Below are 24,399 nucleotides of genomic sequence, written 5' to 3'. Positions count from 1 at the left end.
TGTTATTGAATACATTAGCCGTCAAAAGTTTAATTCACCCACATCCTATCCAGTTTAATTGTTAGAACAGTGTGTAAGCCAACAACTCGATAAGGTAAGGAGTAAAACGTAACGCGAATAGAGCCGATTTTAACAGCTTTAGGCGCGGAACTATTTGTCTGTGAACATTGCCAAGATCGATGATGACAATAAGTTTCAAGTGTGGTCTTTTTGTAATGTCAGTAAACATAGCATGGCGCTGTTTCTTAATTCAATTCTAGGAAAAAAATCGCATTTTTATTTCTTAATTAAGTAGTCTAGAAAAAATTTAGTATTTTTGCTTAAAATAGTTTTTTTAAAGCATCGCTATTCGAGTTTTTTAAAACTGTTTTTTCACATTACCTTCATATCGTTATACCATATTTTGTGAGCAATAACACTCGCTAGAACACGTTTCATGTACATGAGCTTTAAACCTTGTATTTCTCTCCCTTGCTGTTAATCAAATAACAAAATTTAAGTTGCGTTGTAGTTCACAAAAAAGACTTCACAAGTAGCAGCGACGAGAGGGGGGGGGGGCACTCACTTCGAGGGGTGACATAAAAATAAAAATAAATTGCTTAGAAAGCAAACATTCAACAACTTATAAATGTTTATATATATATATATATATATATATATATATATATATATATATATATATATATATACTTAAATCAACTTATATCAACACTTAAAATTTAAGTCCACCCCTTCCCCTCCCCCTCCTTCCCCCCCCCCCCCCCCCCCCGTTGAATATTGTTTGAAACAAACACAGTTTATATAAGTGTATACTTGAAGCTACTAGTTTAAACTGAACTATTTTCAAGCAGCGCCCTCTTCTATTGGTTGGTATTGACTATGATCTTGTACTACGAGATTTTGAATAAATAATACGTTCCTATTTAAGGTTCATAACACTGTACTCTCTAAGCCTGAAACTAACTCTCCTATGCGAGTACGATTTTAATTTTTAATCAGTTTTCCGTACCGAACAGAAAATCACCGAAAAACGCTGTTATGCTTGAAAGTGTAAAATATTGATTTTTTTATTTTTTTATTTTTTTATTTTTTTTTAAATCGAATACAAAATTACATCAGCATATTTTTTATAAGCATTAAGATGTTTGAATAAAACATTAGCCTCGATTGTTTTTGTTTACTCTGCTCCATAATTAACGAGAATCTATACAATAACTATTTGCTGTACGAGAGTCTACACAATAACGATTTGTTAGCCGTTGCATTACATGAAGTGAAAAAAAAAGAAAGCGGTAATTTTTTTTTATTGGAAACAATACGCGCTTGCCTCGGTAATATATTTCTAGATGTGGAGCCACAGACGGATCAATTTCTGTTTACCCTGATTATGTTCGTAACTTGAAAAGATCGTGACCCGACCAGGTAGTGTTGCCACTGGCTAAACAACTTTTCAAGTCCTTACAACTGGTTTAATTAAATAAATGTAATCAGCGGATTATGGAACTTTCTCGAAATCCTTCTTCCAATGACATAATTAATTAACGAAATCGTATGTTAATTTACAGACAGATGATGCTGATCCGGAAGTTGTTCGTACCGCGAACAAGTGCTTCAAAATACGAACCGTTATTTTATTTACGTTTGGTTCGAATGAGACAAAATTCTTGAAAGTAAAAAAAAAAAATGGAAAAAAAACGACTATTAATAACTAGATCACCAAGATTAAAGGAACAAATAGAAAAGGAATACAGTGTAATTATAAAGACCAAGAAATAAAAAAAATTAATGCAGGCAGAACAAACCAATTACCATGACACTATCACAGAAAGCAGAAAATGACACAAAGACTGTCTAGAACATAATTAAGCAACTTCAACAATAGAAACAATGAACCTCTAACAGTACTTTAAAGTATAGTTAAATTGTTATGCTGTAGTGTCAAAATGTTGAGATTATGTGGATACATAAAATAACAGAACCTCGCTGTCTGACTTTCAAAGCACACCACCGACCCCCCATCAAAGCTGAGGAAACAAAAAATTACCAACTTGCCACACTCCGTCCGCGGCCAAACATTACATGAACACGTCCATTTAGCGCAGCGTGTTTCCTAGCAGTAAAGAAACGGATCACTAGTCCACACAAACGAATGGAGTTATCGCTGGCGGTAACTAGCGGACCCACCGTACTTGTTCTTATAAGCACGCCACGCGAACGGCGGCGATCAATTGTTACACTCAATCCATCGGCTCGCGCGGGCATGCGTGCTGGGTGGACAGGGCGAGCCGGCGAGATGTAGCCAGTAGGTTGTAGGGAGGCTGGGGTAGCCAGTAGGTTTTATGGGAGGTTGTAGTAGTCAGTAGGATGTAGAGAGGTTGGGGTAGACAGTATGTTGTAGGGAGGTTGGGGTAGACAGTAGGTTGTAGGGAGGTTGGGGTAGCCAGTAGGTTGTAGAGAGGTTGTAGAGAGGTTGGGTTAGCCAGTAGGTTGTAGGGAGGTTGGGGTAGCCAGTAGGTTGTAGGGAGGTTGGGGTAGACAGTAGGTTGTAGGGTGGTTGGGGTAGACAGTATGTTGTAGGGAGGTTGGGGTAGCCAGTAGGTTGTATGGGAGGTTGGGGTAGCCAGTAGGTTGTATGGGAGGTTGGGGTAGCCAGTATGTTGTAGGGAGGTTGGTGTAGACAGTAAGTTTTACGGAGGTTGGGTAGCCAGTAGGTTGTAGGGAGGTTGGGGTAGCCAGTAGGTTGTAGGGAGGTTGGGGTAGCCAGTAGGTTGTAGGGAGGTTGGGGTAGCCAGTAGGTTGTATGGGAGGTTGGGGTAGCCAGTAGGTTGTAGGGAGGTTGGGGTAGACAGTAGGTTGTATGGGAGGTTTGGGTAGACAGTAGGTTGTAGGGATGTTGGGGAGCCAGTAGGTTGTATGGGAGGTTGGGGTAGCCAGTAGGTTGTATGGGAGGTTTGGGTAGACAGTAGGTTGTAGGGAGGTTGGGCTAGCCATTCGATTGGAGTTGAGTTGAACAAAATAAAACACTATTTTTTAAAAATAATTTTTCTATTGGATTCACACATTTACTTCATATGGCAAGTTGCGTCAGCCCCTAAATGTCAGATTTATGTAACGACACTTTCAACTAAACACTCACACACTAAACAAATCAATATGAAATACTGCCTAGCCGTTTGGCATGCCGCAGCTCAATGAGATGAGATTATGAAATTCAATAGGAATTGTCGACCTTGGTATTTTCAAGGAAATTTGTTGACCTTCTGAAGTTCGGTGATATTTGTTGACCTTCTAATATACAGTGAGGTTCATTGACCTTCTGAAGTTCAATGAACCTTGTTAACCTCTTTAAACAGATTTGTTGGTCTTCTGTTGGTATTTAAGATTCGTTGACCTTAGAACTTTCATTAATTAAATGTGTTGACCCCCCCCCCCCCCATTTTCTTCTTTAAATTTGTTTCCGTGCACCAAATACTTGAGATCTTGATATCAACAATCTTCTGTTGACAACAACAATCCACCACGTTCATCAAACCAAATGACACATGACATGAACATCAACAACACGCTGTCAACCAAGTGCGGAGATCATCCTCTTTTTGACAACCCCCTGACATCTACAGCCTACTTTTATCAACCCAATGTTGAGATAATCCTATTTTTGACAACCCTGTGTTTACATTAAAAACCCGTGTTGAGATCATCCTATTTTTGACACACACACACCCTCCTACAATGTAACCAACAAATCAATCCTACCACTTAAAGCCATCATTGATTCATGTACTAAAGACACTTCACCTATCCGCTCTGTCACAAATGTCAATGATGTCATCTCGTGTGACATTCACTGGTGCCAGAATGTTCTTTTCATTTAAGCTGACGCGGATGACGCTACTACTTAAGTACCGACTACTCAGCTGCCCCATCGTTGAGGGGGGGGGGGGGGGGGGGGGGGAGGGGCTAGTTACTGTAAATATCAGCTGTTCCGTCTGGTACTTTTGAAACGCTACCCAGCCTTACAGGCCGTCCGCCTCCACGTTACAGAACCTACAATGCCAATATACAAAAAAGTTCCGTCACTCTACCAGTCATTCAGTCGTACATCAACAGAAACTGGCATGAACATTCAAACTGAACATAAACACCAAACACAGAAACAAAATGCAAGCAAAAGTTCTGTATACTTGATTGAAATGTAGCCTAAACTTGTATAACTTACTCAAATTTCATTTCATGACACTGAAATGTCTTTTTTTAATGTTTAAATATTTCTTTTATTTTGGGCAAGACAGATCCATTCACCCCCCCCCCCCCCCTTCTTAAAAAAAATAGAAAAAAAAAATTTGAAAAAGTTATATACTAAGTCACCCTCACCCCCCCAAATCAGAGAAAAATATTTTTTAAAAAAATCCCACACAGACACTGGTCTGTCCATAGGTAACAACAAGCTGATTTGTATTGTTTCTTACACTCATGAGTTGATATTGCAAACCAACATATTAATCAACCATCTCTGACAAAATACACAACTGACATGTTGAAACAATAAGTGACTGGAGTTCAGTTAAAAGTTAACCAACAAAAAAACATCACAATTGCCAGAACAAAACTTAAAACAACAGAACAGAAGAAGATCAAATCATCAAATTTTATTTCCAGCGCCAACACCTTGGGCTGCAACAACATTCAACAGGTTTTATGAAAATTACGACATGGAACAAGTTTTACTCTAAAATGGAACCAAACAATGTAACTTGCCATTGATTTGTAACAAGTTTTGCTCTAAAAATGGAACTAAAAATTGACTTGACCTCGTCATTAAACAAGTATTATTCTGTAATACACAACAAACCATTTAATTCTACCCCTTAAAAATGAAATGAAATAAATATTTTTAAAAAGTTGTTACATATTTTTTAACAAACAGAAATAGTGAAAAGAGGTATCATTGCAGGTAATACTGTCTGAGAGTCTACTGTCCAGGTAAACTCGTGACCTGGAGGAGATGACACTTAAAAATAAACCTTAAAAAAATGACATTTCTTTATAGTAGAGACAATATTGCAACATTCACAAAGTTGAAATTATTGTTTAAATACATTCATGTTAACAACATTTGTAAATTAAAAAATACAACTTGTACAAAAAAGTATAAAAAAAATTCATTGAAAAACTCCAGGGATATGCCTAGAACAATGCCTCAAGGACTCTCAGACAAGAAATAACTAGATGAGTGGGTCCTGCTTTAACAACACAACCCCACTGATGAACTGCATGACTTGAGCATTGACTGCAAAATTCTTTGCTTGCTAATACTGTCTTCAGTCAAGCATGTGCACACATCACTAGTTTAACTTACATACTGTACCTCTAGTCTTTTCTTACAACACACCCTCCGCTTTGACATACCACAGCCTTAACTTATACATAAAGCACACCCATTTCATTTTTAAAAAAAAGTTTACAGTAAATTTTTATAAACACACTCAGTAATCTACATTGTGTTAACAAAAAGTTCAGGGTTATCTTCCTTGCCTTAATATGGGGAAAAAAAATTGAGTTGTCCCTCAGTTAAAACTAACATAATGTCAACATTTTGATGTAATCCATGATGTGAAATACAGCAAAAAAAACTGTTAGAGAGCAAAACTAAAACTAAAATTCAACAGTAGTCTTAATGTCAGTAAAATAAAATGAGCTGAATTGGCATAAAATAATTTCATCACTCTTGTTATTTGACAGAAGAAATTTGAACCACAATAAAATAAGAGACTTTATCAAATTGTTACAAGAAAAAATTGTGTTAGACTATATTACCTAAAACAGTCTCTCTCATTACAACCCTTGGGTCTATCAGATGCCACAAGGCTACAAATTATTACATTGACTGGAATGGCTATAAAACATCTTACATAGAAATACCATCACACAAACCACATCTCTACCATCTCACTACAGGGTGCACCATCCTCCTGTGACATTATGTCCTGTTTCTTGACACAAGCTTTAACTCTATTAGCTCTGTGATGTTGAATGTGTCCTGACAAAATGAAATAAAACTAAGTTAACAACAAAATTTAGTAATTTTAGAAAAAATACCTACACTGGTAAATAATATTGTGCTTTTAATTTGATTACCACAAAAATATTTCACAATTTGGAATATGCTGGTTATGGGAAAATGCAAAGTTATAATTGAATAAATACCCATTGGTTTTAAAATATTAAGTTTATAGTAGTTATTTCCCCTTGTATGTTTTTTTTTATTTTTTATTTTAAACCAAAGAAAAGGTCAGAAAAAAGAACAAAGGATGCTGGATCATGGATATGCATTTTAAAAATAGACTTACTAAATCTAACTTAGGATCAAGTAACAAAACAAAAGAATACTCCCCATAAAAAAAAACTTTTTTAATAATATTTTTCTAACAGTCAAGAAAAAAATGTTTTAAAAAACCAAATTACTTTTTAACTATGATAAAAACATCACTAATAATAGTAATAACTTAGAGAAAATTTATTTAAAGTAGAATACTAGCCAAGTGGAATGGGACATCATGGTTGAGCTTTGGTTTTTATCTGACTCACATAAGAGAAAGTAAAGTCTGCTGGGGTAAGTGCTGACCACACCATCCCTTCATTATTCAATTGCAGAACTCACTAAAACAGTTGAACTCTACTTCGGCTGCCTTTTTGACCGTAAGGTTCAAAAGGGTGCTTTACTTTATAGAATACTAGCTCTAATGAATATGTGTTGGGAAACTAAAGAAATTTAATCAAAACTTACCACACTATTTTCAAAAAACTCGTCATCATTTTCATCCTCATAAACCAACTCAAACCGACCAGTTCGTTTTCTTCCTGCAAAAGATGTTTATTGAAAAAACAAATTTCAAATTAAATTCTGTATGATTATATATTCAAGGTGCATGCATCACATCACAAATACAATAGGCTTATGATAATAAAACGTGATTCTTCATAAATTTGAATTAACATGGTCTTTTTGAAAACAGTAATGAGATGCGACAGACATTCATTACATCAACATCACTACTAACACAAGAGTCAATTTCTAAGTGATTTCACTCAGATGAGAAAATCATCACCAACCTTTTTCCCCCCTGATCTCCAGTTGGACAGACTGAGTCTGTGCGTTGACATTTAAGACCTTGGCCTCCTAGAAATATACAACTTGTATTAGTACATGCACAAACTAAACATGTATAAACAAATACTGGACAGACTGAGTCTGTGCGTTGACATTTAAGACCTTGGCCTCCTAAAAATATACAACTTGTATTAGTACATGCACAAACTAAACATGTATAAACAAATACTGGACAGACTGAGTCTGTGCGTTCACATTTAAGACCTTGGCCTCCTAGAAATATACAACTTGTATTAGTACATGCACAAACTAAACATGTATTAACAAATACTGGACAGACTGAGTCTGTGCGTTCACATTTAAGACCTTGGCCTCCTAGAAATATACAACTTGTATTAGTACATGCACAAACTAAACATGTATTAACAAATACTGGACAGACTGAGTCTGTGCGTTCACATTTAAGACCTTGGCCTCCTAGAAATATACAACTTGTATTAGTACATGCACAAACTAAAGATGTATTAACAAATACAACATCAGCTAGAAAAACTAAGTTGCTGTCATCAAAACAGTATAACAGTGACTAATATGTATCTTTGATAGAATACAACTAAATTTAAAAACAAAACAAAAAATTACAGATTTATTCTTTTTCTCTAAAAAATCTCCCAATTCAAAAATGTTACATAGTCCTAATATAATCTGTTTTATATTCATTATAAAAATAAAGATTATTTAAATTTAAATAGAAATATTAACATGTTTCCAAGCTGTTAATTTAATTAGGTAATTTACCTTAAAGTCAGACATAACAGGCTGGTAATCTTCAGATAACTCTAGAACCTGTTTAAAACATTCGGTACAATTAAAATACTCATTGTCTCCATTAATTATATTACACAATAAAGAAACTACATAATATTTCTCACTAACTACCAAATATTTTACAACTAAATATTTAACCTTAAAAGTAATAATGTCTCCAATTTGTGGTAGCCCATCAATTGAGTCAGTGCTACTTTTTCTTGTGTCCTTTACTACAGTCTGTTTCTGATGAAAAGTGTTTTCTATGGCGTCTGATCTGACACTTGGATGCTGAAACATTTCAAACCCTCTGTAGCATTCAATAACAAAATATTTTAAACTTTAATAGAACAATGTGTTAATCAACCATGTAAGTCTAACAAACATTTCTATCACCATCTATTGATGAACCGTTCTCATGTTAGGGAAACAAGACGGCTAGGCATAGTACTGACCACACTATAACTTTGTATGCCGAGGTAATTGAAACAGATGAACTCTACTTCATCTGCCCCATTTGTCTTGGGCAGGAATGGGAAAAGGCGATGATGAAGACCTACCTGCATGACAGTCGACACATTGACCAACTCATCTGTGTCTGGATTGGCTGCAGCAGATGACCTGTCCCTCTTCTCCCTGTACGAGACACACAGAGCATGACCCGAGTCCGTGTGGGTCACCTCCAGCTTCCTGCCAGTGTAACCCCTCTGGTTCAACAGCTGCTGGAACTTGTCTGCCGGGTTGATGGGGACACCTGTGGCTGCAGGTGATGACTTTGACATGTCCATTTTATTTTCTTTTGTCGAGATCTGAGTCGGCACAGGCGTTGATGAACACGGCACTTTGAAACTAGGCTTTGCGTTATCCGGAGCATATGAAAAACTAATACTTGCGTTCTCTTTGAACTGTTTATTTGAACTTTCCTTCCCAACAACAACAGTGGGTGTTGCATTCAGTTCCTGATGACTATCATCTACCCCATTATCAGTTGTTATCATACTAATATCTTCATTGTTCTCATCATCAGAACAGCCATCAAAAGTCACTCGACTATTCTGTGGCATCAGATGATATGGCAAGTTCAAATTGTAATCTTTGACTGTTGGTTTAGTTTCCACTTTTTCAACAGTCTTATCAAATATGGAGTTCTTCTTCTTTCGTTTGCGGACCCTTTTGCGTTTTGTCTTTCCTGCATCTGGTGTGCTGCTCTCATCACTGAGTTTGGTCTTGTCTGTTGCAAGTGAAGCCTCCTGGAGTTGTAAGATTTTTTGTTGTATCAGAGACTGAATGTCTTCCTCAACTTCTTCACCACTTGATCTAACTGTACAGGCATCAGAGGAATCTTTGGCTTTATCCACATTCTCTTGTGCAACATCCCTAACATCATTTTCTGAACCAACTAATAATATTTCATTTTTAGAAGTTTTGTTTTTTGATGAACTTTTGTCTTTTTTCAAAGATCCATTAATGGGGTTAATTATTAAATTACTCTGTTTATAATTGAAAGCTTTTGATGTTGTACCAGATGTAATTACTTCTTGACTATGACCAGAGCCAACAAAACAGCTCTCATTTGGCTTTGTTTGCTGACTAACTAACACTTTACTAGAACCAACTTCTGAGCTGCTTTCCTTTCTCCTTTTATTTTCTGTTTTGTTTCTTTTTTTCTGATTCTCAATCAAGTCATCAGTTCCTACTTCAGATCTATGTTTCCTTTTCTTTTTGTGTTTCCTGGAGCTTTCATCTTTTAACATTGGTTCAGATTTTTGGGAAACAGATATCTTATGGTTAACTTCAGTGCCATTAAGGGATGGTTGAGCCTCAGTATTAAATAAACCTGGTTCACCATGGCTTGATTCTGATATACCTTGGTTTTCACAGCTTGGTTCATGTATCTTGCACCTGTAACAAAAAAAAAAGATATTCAAATTGTGTTTATTCTAATATAATAGTTATATAGTAAATAGTATGATAATCTAGTAATAATAGTAGGCCTATCAATATCATTATTTATTCACTAGGCCTATTAAAATAGTACTACATAAAACATAGGAAGTACGAACTTACTTAACTTTAACTGATACAAAATCATCATCTTTAAGTATCTCTGACAATTCACTACTTGGCAACAAGCAACCATCAATGCTGATTTGACAAGATTCAAATAAAACATTAGGTTTCCTATTGACAGAATTTGAACTACTTTCTAGTGATGCCAGAGCAACAGGCGTTTCTATGCTGCTGTTTTGAGTTAAAGTAGTTATGTTGTTATTTTGGTAATCATTATAGTTTAAGTGGGAAACATCACACAAACTCTTTTGTAAGCCTTGAAAACTACTTTGAGCAAGTTTTTTAATAAATTTTATTTTGTTCGACCGCATATTGAGTCTAGAAACAATCTTTGTTTTGACATCCCGAATCGTGGGGCATTCAGAAAAATAAACCATCATCCAGAATGGATCCATCGTAAAAGCATGTTGTTGAGAGTTTATTATTATGTCAGTGGGGAAGATTTTTATTTTAAGCCTAGCACTATCTCCACGCTTTCCGGAGGCTGCCATTTTTCGTCTGTTCACGACATAAACAATACGGTTTCTCCAGCTACCGAATTCTTTTATTAAAATGTTAGGACTTAACTCTCACCATTATAGACAAAAAAAAATATTTTTCATTTTAAAACAATTGACAAATTAAAATTAAAAAATTAGGGAAATATAGATCTACGGGCCTAATAATATTTTCCTAATTACAAAAAGATATTACAATATTTGTTTTGGTTAGTTTATTGCCTTTTAGTGTCCTGCCTCAAAAGTTTGCAATTATTATTATTATTATTAGATCTACGTCTAGACCTAATATTTTTAATTATACCCTACACGAGGGACTTAAACCCCTTAACTAAAGTTAGGGTGTAAAAATTAGCAAAATATGGCAACGTCATTTAGATCTATGGACATTTATAAATTTTCGGGTCGCTTCATTAGAGATATCAACTAGGGCGATTTTAAAAGCAAAATAGCAAAGTAAACCACTGCAGTGTATTTTCCTGTCTATTCCTGCACATTAATTTAAAACCCCACTCGACATATCTGGACACCGGTTTGATTTAAATCTATGCAGGCCAATAATGTGAATGGTGCGCATGTGTGTATGTTTTGTACACTGGTTATGTAATGTGTTTCCGTATGTGTTCAACTCCACACGACATCACTAGCGTGTTCATCAACTGTTACACACATCTCTGAAATAACTAAAATTCATGTATCAATGTGGAATTTGTAGTGTAATTCTATTACCAGTAGCGCTCGCTTATCTTTCTATGTTATTATAGTTGCAATGGTATGTGTATTATGTTACACACTTTCAGTTTAATAAAAAAAATTGTCAGTGTGCTATAAGTGTGTTGTGTCAGTGTGCTGTAAGTGTGTTGTGATACAGTTCATCCTAACCTAGCAGGAGTGTGTTAAGTGCGAATTACTTTCAGTGCTTGAAGCAAGGGAGGACACCAATGCACAGTTACTGTTCCTGTGCCTATTTATAGATAAATTTACGACCGGATTTCACCAATACATTATTATTGTATTGAGTTCTTTTAGGTGTAAAATGACGACACAACGACACGTCCTTGGGTAATGGGACACACGAGCCTGCTTAACAATTAGGGTATGTAGGCCAGTGGGTTTAACCTGTCTTGTATTCGATGAACACGATCAGGATGTGTATTTGATAAGCTGCAGTTACTGTGAACACAAGGAAGTCTGGGTAAGCATACACGGGTAATGTGTGGCTTGAAGGATGAGTGATGTAATGTGACTAGATTCTTCTCTACAATCGTAGATCAGATGTGTGTACAGTTGTTCAGTGTCACGGCGAGCGACGCCGCCAGGAGTTTAAGGATCGAGTCCAGGTTCTCCAATACAGGTTTGTGTTAGCACATGTTGATATCAGTTATAAAAGGTCTATGTATGTAATTAACTAAACATTTGTCGATGGCCGCCCAGCATTTATTATTAAGAGGTCATCCATAAAATATTAGAATTTTAGCCCCCACCCCATCAATGAATACGTGTCAACTTATGTGAGCCCCCTTCCACTCCCCCCTCATCTATTTGATGTCTACAACAATGTAATATATCTCAAAACTTACATCCAGCTATACACAACCAAAAAGATGGTATGTAATGCTCTTTCTATTTTTTTTAGTAATATTAGCTCTATAGTCCAAAAAAATAATATTATCATGCACTTATGTTTTATGAAGAAAGAAGAGTTTTTATAATATGTAGGCTATGGAGTATTTTAAATAAGTCGTAAGGCCCTCCCCCGTATTTTCTTGTTTCTTTGCTGTCTTAGAGGTTTTAGTTGTTTTTTTTTGTTTTGTTTTTTGTCAATGTCCACTGTTGGCCTAATTATTCGTTTTGCAGTAGATATGTGTTGCGATAAAGTTGGGAGTAAAGTTAATAACTTGTTAAAGCGTAAGGGTTATGTAATCTTATTTTAAAACTTTGGGGATATTGATATAGGCTTAATGGACTGACAATGACAGCAAAAATTTATTCTTCAACAAAATAAATAAATTTAAACCACAATTTTTATTTAATACACGTTGACTTCTTAAAAAAAGTTATTTAAACAATTTTTGTCTGTAATCCCTTTGATAAACACAATCAAGATGTCCAGTGGCCGCAGTCTAAAGTTCGTCTTAGTGGGAGATTCGTCTGTCGGCAAGACATCCATCTCATCCCAGTTTAACCACGGCTACTTCAGCAACACCTACGCTGCTACATATGGGGGTGAGTGCTGTTTCAGGGGCGTGTGTTTATGGTGATGCAGTGATTAGTTGTGTGTGCGGTGGTGGTTGTGTGTCGTGGCCAGTTGTGTGTAGTGGTCAGGTGTGTGTAGTGTTCAGTTGTGTGTGTAGTGGTCAGTTGTGTGTGTAGTTGTTGGCTGTGTGTGCAATGGTCAATTGTGTGAGTATTGGTCAGTTGTGTGTAGTGGTTGGTTGTGTGTGTAGTGGTCAGTATGGAACGATTTCATTGACCACCCCGTTTCCATAATATAAAGTAATTTCAGGGAGCACGACACCTCCCCCCACCCTCTCAGCAGCAGAAAGAACAAAACGGTATACAGACTGTATCAACCCTGTTCACAACCCGATACCATAGCAACCCTGTTCAAAACCCGATACCATAGCAACCCTGTTCACAACCCGATACTTTACCAACCTTGTTCACAGCCCAATACTTTACCAACCCTGTTCACAACCCGATACCATAGCAACCCTGTTCATAACCCGATACCTTAGCAACCCTGCTCACAACCCGATACCTAAGCAACCCTGTTCCCAGCAACCCGTTCTCACAACAACCAACCCATCTTGCCTGCAGGTCATTTTTTTGCCAAACATCTGCCAGACCTGAAGGTCACAGTACAGCTCTGGGACACCGGGGGCGAGGAGAGGTACCGGGCTATGCTGCCCCTCTACACCCGGGACGCCATGTGTGCGATTCTCGTCTACGACGTTTCCGACCGGGTGAGCTGGGGGTTGATGTCTGTGTGTGGGGGAGAAAGGGTAGCACACACTCTTGCCTATGACACTGCAAATAAGGAGGAAGTGGAGCTGGGTGGGGCACATTCTGAGAAAGGTGGCGCGCCAGGCGCTTGAGTGGAACCCTTAGGGAAAGAGAAAAAGAGGGCGCCCATTGCAGACATAGAAGCGGATCAGTCTTCCAGAACTGAAGACAGCAGGAAAGTCTTGTGGGGTTGCAAAATTAACAGCAAGGGACAGGACAAAATGGAAGGTTATGGTTAATGCCCTATGTTCCACTAGGATTAAAGAGGATTAAACATAAACCTTGTCTTTTACTTTTAACTAAAAGTGATTAATCATCGAATTTTCATTTTCGTGCACAACACACACGGGGCAGATGAAGTAGAGTTCATCTGTTTCAATGACCTGGGCCTACACAGGGACTCAGTAGCCGTGCTTAAAATTTCTATTATATTCTTGTCCTTACGAAATGATATCACACATGTGGTGGAGAAGAGATCAGAAGTCAGTTGCTCAAGGAAGTTAATAGAGAAAGATTGCAAGATATGATAGGATTTTTTTGGGTAGAAAAAACACAAACGATTTAAATTTGTTTTAGGGGAGGGGGAGGGGTTAGCCTTATATCAACGAACGATGACGATTGGAGTTTGGGTAAAAACTGTTCTTTAACATATAAGCAGCGATCAGAAAGCCCTCTTTGACTTAAGTAACTGGTTGATGCATCTAATATAACTATATTTTAATTATAGTTTAAATCCTTTCTGTTTTTTTAAAACAATACTAGTAATTTCAATACGACTATGAACAATTTTTACAGCTAATTACAAAAGAAATACTGAGTATATGTTATAAAATAAACCGGGAGTTATCTCCCCTAAACTTTCTCGAATATTTTTATATAAAATAACAGGGGATGGGAACTCGGGCTATAGACATGATTTTTAATCCATTTTAAATACTTAAAGTGTTAAAAATAGAATAAAATCTCGTAGACAAATTAATTGCACACCAAGTGAACGCGAAATAAAAAAGCGCATAATAGTGCGCAATATTATTAGTACTTTTAAAATTTACATTAGTTTTTTGAGAAATCGGAAATAGCGTAAATTACTACTTCCGGTCAACGGAAATTACTCAAAATTTAACAGAAGGTAGAGAATTAGATCTTTTACTTACATGTGAAATTTCATTTATCTATCTGAAATAGTACTCAAGTTATAGGCTTTTGATAAATTCAAAGTAGAAAAAGTACCACTTCCGGTTATCGGAAATCGCTCAAAAGTTGATACGGATCTACGATTTTGATAAAATACTTATATATGAAATTTCATCAACCTAGCAGTAACGGTACTCAAGTTATCGTGTTTACACACGGACACACAGACAGACAGACACACACACACACACACAGACATACGGACAAGATTGCAAAATTATGTTTTTCCGTATCAGTGAGGTGTAAAACGTCGAGATTTGTAAAAATCTCGATTTTCTTTTTTGCACGATTACAATACTTTCTCTATACTACGTATATACGAGAAAGTAAAAATACTGAGTATGTCTTAAGTGTTAACTTTATGTTCATGTGTTTATTCCTTGATTTTTATAGAGAACTTTTGCTTCGGTAGTCGACTTCTGGACCGATTATGTGGAATCGAATACGTTATCATACACTGTCAAAGTTTTAGTGGGCAACAAGATAGATAAGACAAAGGAAGTCGATGAAAAGGTATCGTTTTGACATTTTTAATCGACAGCGTCCCAAACTTGAGTAAGGGGTGATTTCAAACGATGGGAGGGGGGGGGCAGGATATTGATGAAAAAGTTTTATTTTTACATATTTGTTCTTTTTATTGAAGGGCTGTCACAAAATGACATCACACTCTTGAAGAGGGGGGTGGGGGTGACTTTCTGTGTTGAAGTGTGAAGAGAGTTATGGAGTAAAACTATGTAACATCATCCGCCATGTTGAATAGAAAAAACACCCGTTTGATGTTTACAGGTTGCACGAGATCACGCGAGAGACCACGGGATGTTGTTTTACGAGACCTCGGCCAAACAGAATCAAAACATTGACACATTGTTTCACGAGGCAGGTGTGTGCAACCATAACATCCTTCAAACTAGAGTAACTTATATTTAAAAAAAAAAAAAGAATTGTAAAAGAAATCCATTCAGGCTACGTCGTTGCCTAGCGTTGAGCGCTAGACAATAACGCGAAAGTCTCTAATTCGAAACCGGGTTCAAGTCAGTGTCCAGCTCTAATGGACACCAGCGAGAAAAGTCTCAAAGGTATTTGAGAGGTGTATAAATTCATTTAAAAATCTTGCACGGCGTAGTTACAATTAATATGGTTATAAAATCCTGTCTGTCTGGTTTTTTTCGGACTTTACTAAAGATTGGATATATTTGATGTTTTTAATATTTTCGGTAACTAAATAAAAATTTAAAAAAAAGAAAAAACGATTTGGTTTTCACGTGTAATGGCGACATAAACAATGGCCGACATAAATTTTATTGTACACATTGTAAGCTAAAAATAGAAACAATAGGTCATGGTGTTTAAATTTGCATAGTTATTTAAAGATTTGATCTGCAAAGTTTTGTAAACAAAATAACTATAAAGTGGGGCTGTCAGAAATCGATCACGGAGTTCCTTTACAGCCAATCACTGTTTGTCTTACGAAAGTGAAACATCGGGTTATAACTTAGGCTTGATGAAAATAAATAGAAATGTAACCTTAAACTCAACAAATTATTTTCAAGTTCTCTGGATCTGCAACTTGTATAGCATTGATTCTAAAACTATTACATTTCTGAATTAATTTTAGGCTTAAGTTTTTAATAAAATTTTATCTTTTATTAGTTTTATGGTCCTAAATCTAAAAAAGCACACTTTTATTCCATGTCAACAATATTACGGAGGGAATCTCGTCAACTCGCTGGTGTCCATTGGGTACCTAACTCACGTTAGCGAAAGTAAAGGCGGCTGGGCTAGAAGAGTGGTGAAATATTCGAGTCAGATCCAGGGGTGGACTGGCCTTGTCCAAGAGACTCAGGAAATTTTAAAAGGAACCCCACAAGTGGCCCACAAGAATTTTTTCCAGTAGACCGGCGGGCCAGTCCAACCCTTGTGATTTTGGCTGCCAACGTACAAACCCCAGTCACACCTACGGAGGAGCGGGGGAGGTTAGGAGATAAGTACCTTCCCTCACAACTGCCCGAGTTAGATCTTTTTCTTTAAATATCTTTCTTGTCAATTCTATAGTCCCTGGTAGCTGTGGCCCGACTTGTTGTTAATCCGGCTTAACCGTTAACCTAAACCCTAACATAGCATAGTTAACCCTCCTGTTGGTTATCACTGTCTTAGTGTTAAGGTTTAGGTTAGATTAGTTACGTGTTAAAAGTTATGGTGAGGCGTTTTGATATTGGATAAATAGAGACACGAGTCTATTAACTTGAGAACAACTGAAAACATTTTACTATTAGTAAAGTAAAAAAAATTGAAATCTTTCAAATAAGACGATCCAATTGCAGATGAAGTAGAGTTTATGTTTCTCTTACTTCGACATACGAAATTATAGCGAGGTCAGTACTATGACTTATCATATTTACTTTCCCCGACCCAAGTGACTATCCCATCAGAGCTTGATAAACTTAAGACGCAATACAATCTCAAACCTGAGATCTGAACTCGAAACGTTTAGTTTAGTGAATGGCGCTCTACCATTTGTTCAAGCCGGCAATGCGATAATTACTATTTAATTTTTATTTCAATTATTTTTTTACTAATATATTTTTTCAAGCCAAAGAAGTGGTACTGAAAATACCGGACGAACAAGTCAAGAAAGATGGCGTACGTTTAGAAAAGTTGGGAAGGAAGAAAAAGAAATGGAGGTGTTGATACATGATTGGATGATTCGAAATGTTTGGGAAAAAAGCGAAAGTTTTATCTTTTGACAAGCATGTTTGGATTCTTGACGCAAAATATCCGTTTCTAAACGTGTTAAACTCATATTGAATAGGAAAGTTTAAATCAGACCAAAACTATTTTAACCCGATCAAAACTGTTCAACTCGGGCGCTGTCCAAATCAGAACAAAATGTGTTATTATTATTCTTTGTTCGTAATAGTAATATTCAAGGGGATTTCCTCCATCAGTATTACGTGTCATCGTGTAATGCGCCATATGTGGTCTATTGACTCCGACTTAGCATGCTTTTCTTTCTGGATTTGCTTCCATAGCCTTTGTCCAACCAAGAACAAACTACAAAGCAGCAGTTGTTTGATTTTGGAGTTGTCTCTCCTAGAAGAGTGGCTGTCCCCAACTGATGTGCTTCGTCAGCTAGGGGGTCCGAACTAAGGACTTTTGGAGTTAGCAATCATAATCTATCCTACCCGACCACGCCATCCCCTTTGTTCAGCTAAGACCAATAATCCAGAACAACATACCTAACGAAAACTGATCTACGAACAAACCCATGGGAAAGATGCAAGCCACAACCTTCAAACGCTGAATTATTTTTAACCTGAAGAATTAATTAGCAACTAAGCAATGAGAGAATGTCCGTGAATTTTTCAAACGTGAATTTTTCAAACGGATTTCAATGCAAAACTAAATAAATAAACGGGACGTGATGTTGTGGTGAATAAGACGTCAACGTTGTATGTAAAGGGACGTCAGTGTTGTATGTAAAGGGACGTCAATGTTGTATGTAAAGGGACGTCAATGTTGTATGTAAAGGGACGTCAATGTTGTATGTAAAGGGACGTCAATGTTGTATGTAAAGGGACGTCAATGTTGTATGTAAAGGGACGTCAATGTTGTATGTAAAGGGACGTCAATGTTGTATGTTAAGGGACGTCAATGTTGTATGTAAAGGGACGTCAATGTTGTATGTTAAGGGACGTCAATGTTGTATGTAAAGGGACCATGTAATGTTTGGGTTTCAGAAACTCAAGCTTGTGATTGTGCGAGGAGGGTGTCACATATTTTTCTCTATGAACTCCTATGAAGGTTGGCAACTAGAGTACGTCAATGAACAAATAAACACACACACACACACATTTATACTGGTAGCTTATTGGATGTCAGGTGGTGGGTAAGGTTAGCCACACCCCTGTTAAAGGGACTAATTAGATCTGATTTGGGTAGTTACACATCAAAGATTTGTGTTTAACTTTTTGTTGTGAAGATTTGTGTTAACTTTTTGGTGTGAAGATTTGTGTTTAACTTTTTGGTGTGAAGATTTGTGTTTAACTTTTTGTTGTGAAGATTTGTGTTAACTTTTTGGTGTGAAGATTTGTGTTTAACTTTTTGGTGTGAAGATTTGTGTTTAACTTTTTGGTGTGAAGATTTGTGTTAACTTTTTGGTGTGAAGATTTGTGTTAACTTTTTGGTGTGAAGATTTGTGTTAACTTTTTGGTGTGAAGATTTGTGTTTAACTTTTTGGTGTGAAGATTTGTGTTTAACTTTTTGGTGTGAAGATTTGTGTTTAACTTTTTGGTGTGAAGATTTGTGTTAACTTTTTGGTGTGAAGATTTGTGTTAACTTTTTGGTGTGAAGATTTGTGTTTAACATTTTGGTGTGAAGATTTGTGTTAACATTTTGGTGTGAAGATTTGTGTTAACTTTTTGGTGTGAAGATTTGTGTTTAACTTTCTGGTGTGAAGATTTGTGTTAATTTATTGGTGTCAATATTTGCGGTCATTTATTTTTGTATTATTGTTAAGTTTGACTTGTAGATATATAAACTTTATACAATAAACTCGCAATATCTATACATCAAATTCCTTAAATTATTTGCAAGTATGTTAGTTTTAACACTGCTGTTGTAAAAATATGTACCATAAATATGTGTATCGTATTGTTTTTTTTATTTCTGCATCCTTTCATTTAAAAGTAAAATGACTGATTTAAAAGATGTTTAGCTAAGTGAGATAAAGTATTTTAAAATTGTTGTTCGATTAAATCCATTCATAAAACAATGTTCTGATTGTTTTTAGCTTTTTGATTATTGACTAACCTAGATAACGACAATAAATATTAAAGCCATACTGACCTTAAGATGCCAAGTTTAGCCATACTGACCTTAAGATAAAGAATTTAGTCATCCTGACCTTAAAAGCATAGTTTACTCATACTAACCTCAAAACAAAGAGTTGAGTCATAGCGAGCCAGGACTGTGATAAAAACGTTTACTCATAGTAACCCAGAATTGAACAGATCATAGCAGTATGATTGTACGTTAGGAAAACAATTCACGCAGGATAGATCACAACACCTCAACGTTCAATAGCTCGTGTATGTTGGACTTTGTTTATCAACACAAGGGATAGACGTGACGCAATACGATCCTTACACTATGTCATCGCGTCATTCAGGGTAGTTAGTAGTGGCGTCACTAGGTTGGGTGACGCCCAGTGCGGTAGCCCAGAAGCCACCCCCTCCTCTAATGACTAATATACTACCTAATATACTACCCTGTGTCTATAGAACGTAGAAAACCTTGTTACGTTCTTGGACTAAATGGAGAAATTCGATTTTTTATATCATATCATTTAATTATTACCATTACAGCTTTATTTAGCTCAATATTTGAGTTCACAATACCATGCAATTATTACCATTACAACTGTATTAAAATCAATTTTTGAGTTCATAATACCATGTAATTATTACAACAACTGTGATTAGCCCAATCGTTAAATAAAATCACAGCGCCTTACCACTGTGGTACTCTATTAACGAACACGTTAACTTGTGTACGACCACCACATGTGGTTACTCCAGTACTGAAGTACACACACACATCGCTTACCATTTACTCGAGTACACAAGAACTGTGTACCCAATGAGGAAGTGAAAGTACAATCAGCCGTGGAATATTAAAAACATAAATTGCAATGTTGATGGAGATAAGTGCAGATCATTCAGCAGCATCGGGGTGGGGGAGGGAAGGGGAGGGTTGTAGCTGTGAGGGGGTGGCTATGGAATGCTTTTCAAAATTCGTCTACTGTTAAGAACAGAAAATAAGTTCCATTGTAGTTTGTTTTTTTGTTTTTTATTTTTTATTTATTTTTTTTTTTTTTTAAGGAAAACCGTTAATGGCGTAGAAAAGGTTTTACAGATAACAAAGAAGGGGACTCTACTGTAAAATTCTATCTTATCGGTTGTTAGGGTTGGATAGTTTTGAATTTCTAACACATTTTTTTTTTTAAATTTGTTTGTGAACTTGGGTTACTAAAATTTATAGAAATAATATTATTTATTTATGGATTTTTATTTGGTTGGCCGGCCTTGAATGAAGTGACAATTTATGGAGATGGCAGGGGGTGCAGACTTTGGTAAGGGTAATGTGGATGGGGCGAATTAGTGCTACGTCACATGCAGGACCGGCGCTACCTATAAGACGAACTAGGCGGCCGCCTAGGGCGCCATCCATAGGGGCGCAAAATTTTTCATCGCTATTATCAAAAAGTACCTAAATGAATAACTTTTATAAAGGAGTAGCGATCTATTTCGGCACCCAAGACGAACTATCAATGTTACACCCCCACCCGAAAATTAGGTCTATATAGGCCTATATTTATTCGCTATGGTGAAAATGCAACCCCACCTCCCTAATTTGGAAAGGTCGGGGCGCTTTTTACCAGTCACTTTGCCTTTTTAATTTGGTGTCACATAATCGAATGGAGAAAACTATTAAATAAGTTCGTAATTTAAATTTCGAACATTTCAAACTGTTATCTAATTTTAATAAGGCTTGTAAGTCTCGTTTTCTCTGACTTTAAATTAGAAATCTGTCCTGGTGTATAGAGTTTTGTAATGACGGGGTGTTTAAAGTTTTGAACTTGTTTGGTAAGTTTTGATGAATCGTTTAGATTTGGGAGTAAAGGCGGAAGGCTGTTGCTGATATAGTTTCGTAGGTATAAAGTATCGAAGTGTTAAAGTGTCATAATTTGTATTCGGCTGTTGTGTAATTGAGGGTCTAGTGGAATCTGATTGGTAATAGAGAAATAAGAATGCGGGTGATGAAGTATCGTAGTTCTGGAGTTCGGGAGTATTGATTCTTGTGGTATTAAGGTATCGAATTATATTGACTGTTAAAGTGTAGTAGTAGGCCCAGTGAAATCGTTGTTGATTGGGAGTACCATTTGTAGAGCTTGGTGAAGTTAAACGAGTTGGTGTCGTAGTTCTGGAGCTTCGAGTCTAGTTATGTTTAGGTATAGAAGTTTGATATGTGTTGTGAATATAATAGAGTATATCGATTTGTCGAGTATATCGTAAGTTAGATGATTTCAATTCAGTACGGAACACACTACAAAGAAAGGTGGGCGTTCTCTAGTTGAAATATCATTAATTTTTTAGGAATCTATATTACCACTCTTAAAGTATTAATATTTAATATTATATAGGATGGAATTTATAACTAACCGTAAACTTTGCTTTTCAAATTATAATTTTTTTATATTTAATCAATAATTCTAGCAATGTCTAAAATAGTTACCCGTTTCTTTATATTTTTCAAAGGCGTCCCTTTATTTTTTATTTTTTTTTATGATCTAAACATATTTTATTAGTGATTGTACCCAAAGAATTTTATTAAGAAATATTTAGGCCCTTCCTGCTGCAAATACTCAAGGAAAGGCATAACATTAAAAGCTCCCGTTGGACCTACAAGATTTCCATTTCGACAAATTTAGAACTTTCGAAACATTTTCAAAGCCAAACCAACATGAAGGGACTTATGAAATTTTTTTTTGAAGAGAAATCTAATATATAAAGCCCTTTTTTTATTTTTAATTTTTTTTTTATAACTAATCTAATAAAACTTTTTTTTTTAAATTAACTAATATTTACAAATATTTACATTACAAAAATAGGCAATGTTTTAATTATATAACAAATGCATATAATCTACTACATATAGTTCATTTTAAATGGTTTTTAACCAGATAAAAAAATAAAAAGTTTGGACTTGATACAAAAGTTGACGATTATTAAAGTTCTTGTGGTGTTAGTTGGTTGTCATTTGAAACATATATTTCATTGTTGGTTGGACTAGTCCTCTTCGTCTCTGCAGACATATGATACTTCGTTGTTTGAGTCTTGATGCAATAAACATCGTTGTTTGTATGCCAGTTTTTGAGGTGCGTTTTAACTGCTGTTTAGTGGTTAATATAGATTCCGATCCTCGCAATATCAATAAGGGCTGTTGGATTCTTTTTTGAAGTGTTTCACATTTTTTTTAAATACTTTTATTTGCAATTTAAAACAAGTACATCAACATCAAATTCTTACATAATTTCGAACATCAAATGAAAACGAAATAGTAATACAATATATTACAATAGTAATATTTCTTTCTTACTTGTAGCCTGCTTTCATTCATTTAAGATGGTTTACATATACATAGATGTAATACAAAACGTCTAAATATAAAGAAAAATTAAAAAAAAAAAATTCATAAAAAACGTTTTAATAACAAGCTTTTATGTAATGATGCACTAAAAAAAAGAAAATAAATTATAGACTACTATTTAAATAACTATAAAGAAAAGCGTGGGTCACTTTAGTATCTATTGGATACCTTTACTAATGTTAAGGAAGACACCCACGCTTTTCTTTGTATAAAAGCTTGTAATTAAAAACCAACCTGAAACTGAAAATGCAAATGTGTAATTAAATGATGATTCAAGGGATTTTTTTTTTCTCGGCGTGGTGGGCTGAGGGGACGACGGGGGGAGATGGGGAATTTGTTTTTTTTTTAAAGTAGAGCTGAAATGAATTTGGGATTACAGAGAATTAAAATGATACAAATTTTAAGCAATCGGAAAAGTTATGTTATTACAATGAAACACGTAAAAGCAAACACTCTTCCCTTTCAAACATCTATATCTATACAGTCCTCAATTAGTTTTTTTTTCCTTTTTATTTTTTATTGTTTTATTAATTCAATTGTTTTAAACATTTAAATCAGTAATAATTATTTATTTGATAGATTGTACACAGCATCAATGACATGAACATCAATTGCATATATAATAATCAAATGGAGAAAATAAAATGGCATAAGAACTAGACTAAAATAAGGTGTGCAAACTAGGTTTCTCTTGACTGCTTAGTTTACTGTGCTTTGTCCTTAGCTGAGGAGTCAAAAGTTCACATTGTAGCCGCCCATGGACAGGAATAGAAACGACCTTGGGAGAAGTGTCTCTGCAGTACACATACTGATCCATCATTCCAAAACTTTCCATGACATAAAATTGACCCTTGGCAAAGAGGTCACGCTACCTTGAAAAATCCGCCAGTCCGGTTGAGTGGAGGGAAGTGTGTGTGTGTGTGGGGGGGGGGTGAGGTGTGTATCTCTTTCTACCATTCAGGTTGTGCACTTTTAAAAACCTGGGAAACAGAAGACTGTTCTAATGTTAATTTACTTGAGGGCTGATCGAGTGATGTTTAGCTTGAGACTGTCGATGTTAATTATGCATCTAGTTTGTTTGCTTCTTCTGTAGTTCAAATGTTAGTTTCCTGTAAAAGTAGGATGTCGATATTGTGTTTATTTATTATGTTGTTTATATAATGTGTTTGTCCCTAGCCCCCCTGATGTTCAATGTTGCCAGAGTTAGCATGAATTATTTGGGGTTTTCTTTCGAACATCTGTTTCTGGAGGGCTGGATGGTGGTGGTCTTTTAACGCCAAACTTTCCAGCCGCTGGTTTGCTATCCCGTTGGGCCCTGGTCACGACCCTTTGAGGTGGATTTACTGTAGGTAATTGATTTTTACTTGAACTGATTGCTTGACTATATGACAGTTGACCTGATACCTTTGTTGCTGATATACTTTGTGAGCTTTTAATTTTCTTTAGCGGTTTCGTTATGTTTTCTGAACTAGTGTTATCTTGAAGAATATCATTTATTTTTTCGTC

The 24,399-nt window shown here is 35.8% G+C and overlaps 3 protein-coding genes across 8 annotated transcripts in view; 1 reads left to right on the top strand and 2 right to left on the bottom strand.

The window, feature by feature from the left end:
• Positions 1 to 2,178, bottom strand: part of LOC131940945 (uncharacterized) — a 116,869-nt gene extending 114,691 nt beyond the window's left edge. Inside the window, exon 1 of one of the 2 annotated variants that reach the window (XM_059299886.1) lies at positions 2,049 to 2,178. The gene's annotated coding sequence lies outside the window, so the exon portion shown is untranslated. Of the gene's footprint in view, positions 1 to 2,044 lie in introns of both variants that reach the window. The other variant, XM_059299876.1, reaches the window with a different exon arrangement.
• Positions 2,179 to 4,634: 2,456 nt separating this feature from the next.
• LOC131940930 (coilin) lies at positions 4,635 to 10,489 on the bottom strand. Of its 2 annotated transcripts, XM_059299855.1 has the most exons (7): positions 9,986 to 10,489; positions 8,479 to 9,820; positions 8,078 to 8,209; positions 7,910 to 7,957; positions 7,114 to 7,180; positions 6,788 to 6,861; positions 4,635 to 6,040 (listed from the first exon to the last, which is right to left on the bottom strand). In XM_059299855.1, exons 1-7 carry the CDS (start codon positions 10,477 to 10,479, stop codon positions 5,981 to 5,983), a joined length of 2,217 nt encoding a protein of 738 aa, XP_059155838.1. In that variant the 5' UTR covers positions 10,480 to 10,489; the 3' UTR covers positions 4,635 to 5,980. The 2 variants fall into 2 exon arrangements, with proteins under 2 accessions (XP_059155838.1, XP_059155847.1); XM_059299864.1 differs by lacking the exons at positions 4,635 to 6,040; positions 6,788 to 6,861 and having other exon boundaries at positions 7,113 to 7,282.
• Positions 10,490 to 11,377: 888 nt separating this feature from the next.
• LOC131940988 (uncharacterized) lies at positions 11,378 to 19,435 on the top strand. 4 transcript variants are annotated; one of them, XM_059299946.1, is made up of 7 exons: positions 11,379 to 11,581; positions 11,756 to 11,839; positions 12,591 to 12,711; positions 13,306 to 13,451; positions 15,079 to 15,198; positions 15,472 to 15,565; positions 17,276 to 19,435. In XM_059299946.1, exons 3-7 carry the CDS (start codon positions 12,591 to 12,593, stop codon positions 17,371 to 17,373), a joined length of 579 nt encoding a protein of 192 aa, XP_059155929.1. In that variant the 5' UTR covers positions 11,379 to 11,581; positions 11,756 to 11,839; the 3' UTR covers positions 17,374 to 19,435. The 4 variants fall into 4 exon arrangements, with proteins under 4 accessions (XP_059155939.1, XP_059155929.1, XP_059155919.1 ...); XM_059299936.1 differs by having other exon boundaries at positions 11,379 to 11,680; XM_059299956.1 differs by lacking the exon at positions 11,756 to 11,839 and having other exon boundaries at positions 11,378 to 11,680.
• Positions 19,436 to 24,399: the final 4,964 nt, after the last annotated feature.

Source organism: Physella acuta, unplaced genomic scaffold, assembly GCF_028476545.2.
Source record: "Physella acuta isolate Inbredline_101_S28 unplaced genomic scaffold, ASM2847654v3 ptg000026l, whole genome shotgun sequence".
Lineage (NCBI taxonomy): Eukaryota > Metazoa > Mollusca > Gastropoda > Physidae > Physella > Physella acuta.
The sequence above is the reverse complement of the archived record's forward strand: the minus strand, read 5'-3'. Positions and strand labels throughout refer to the sequence as shown.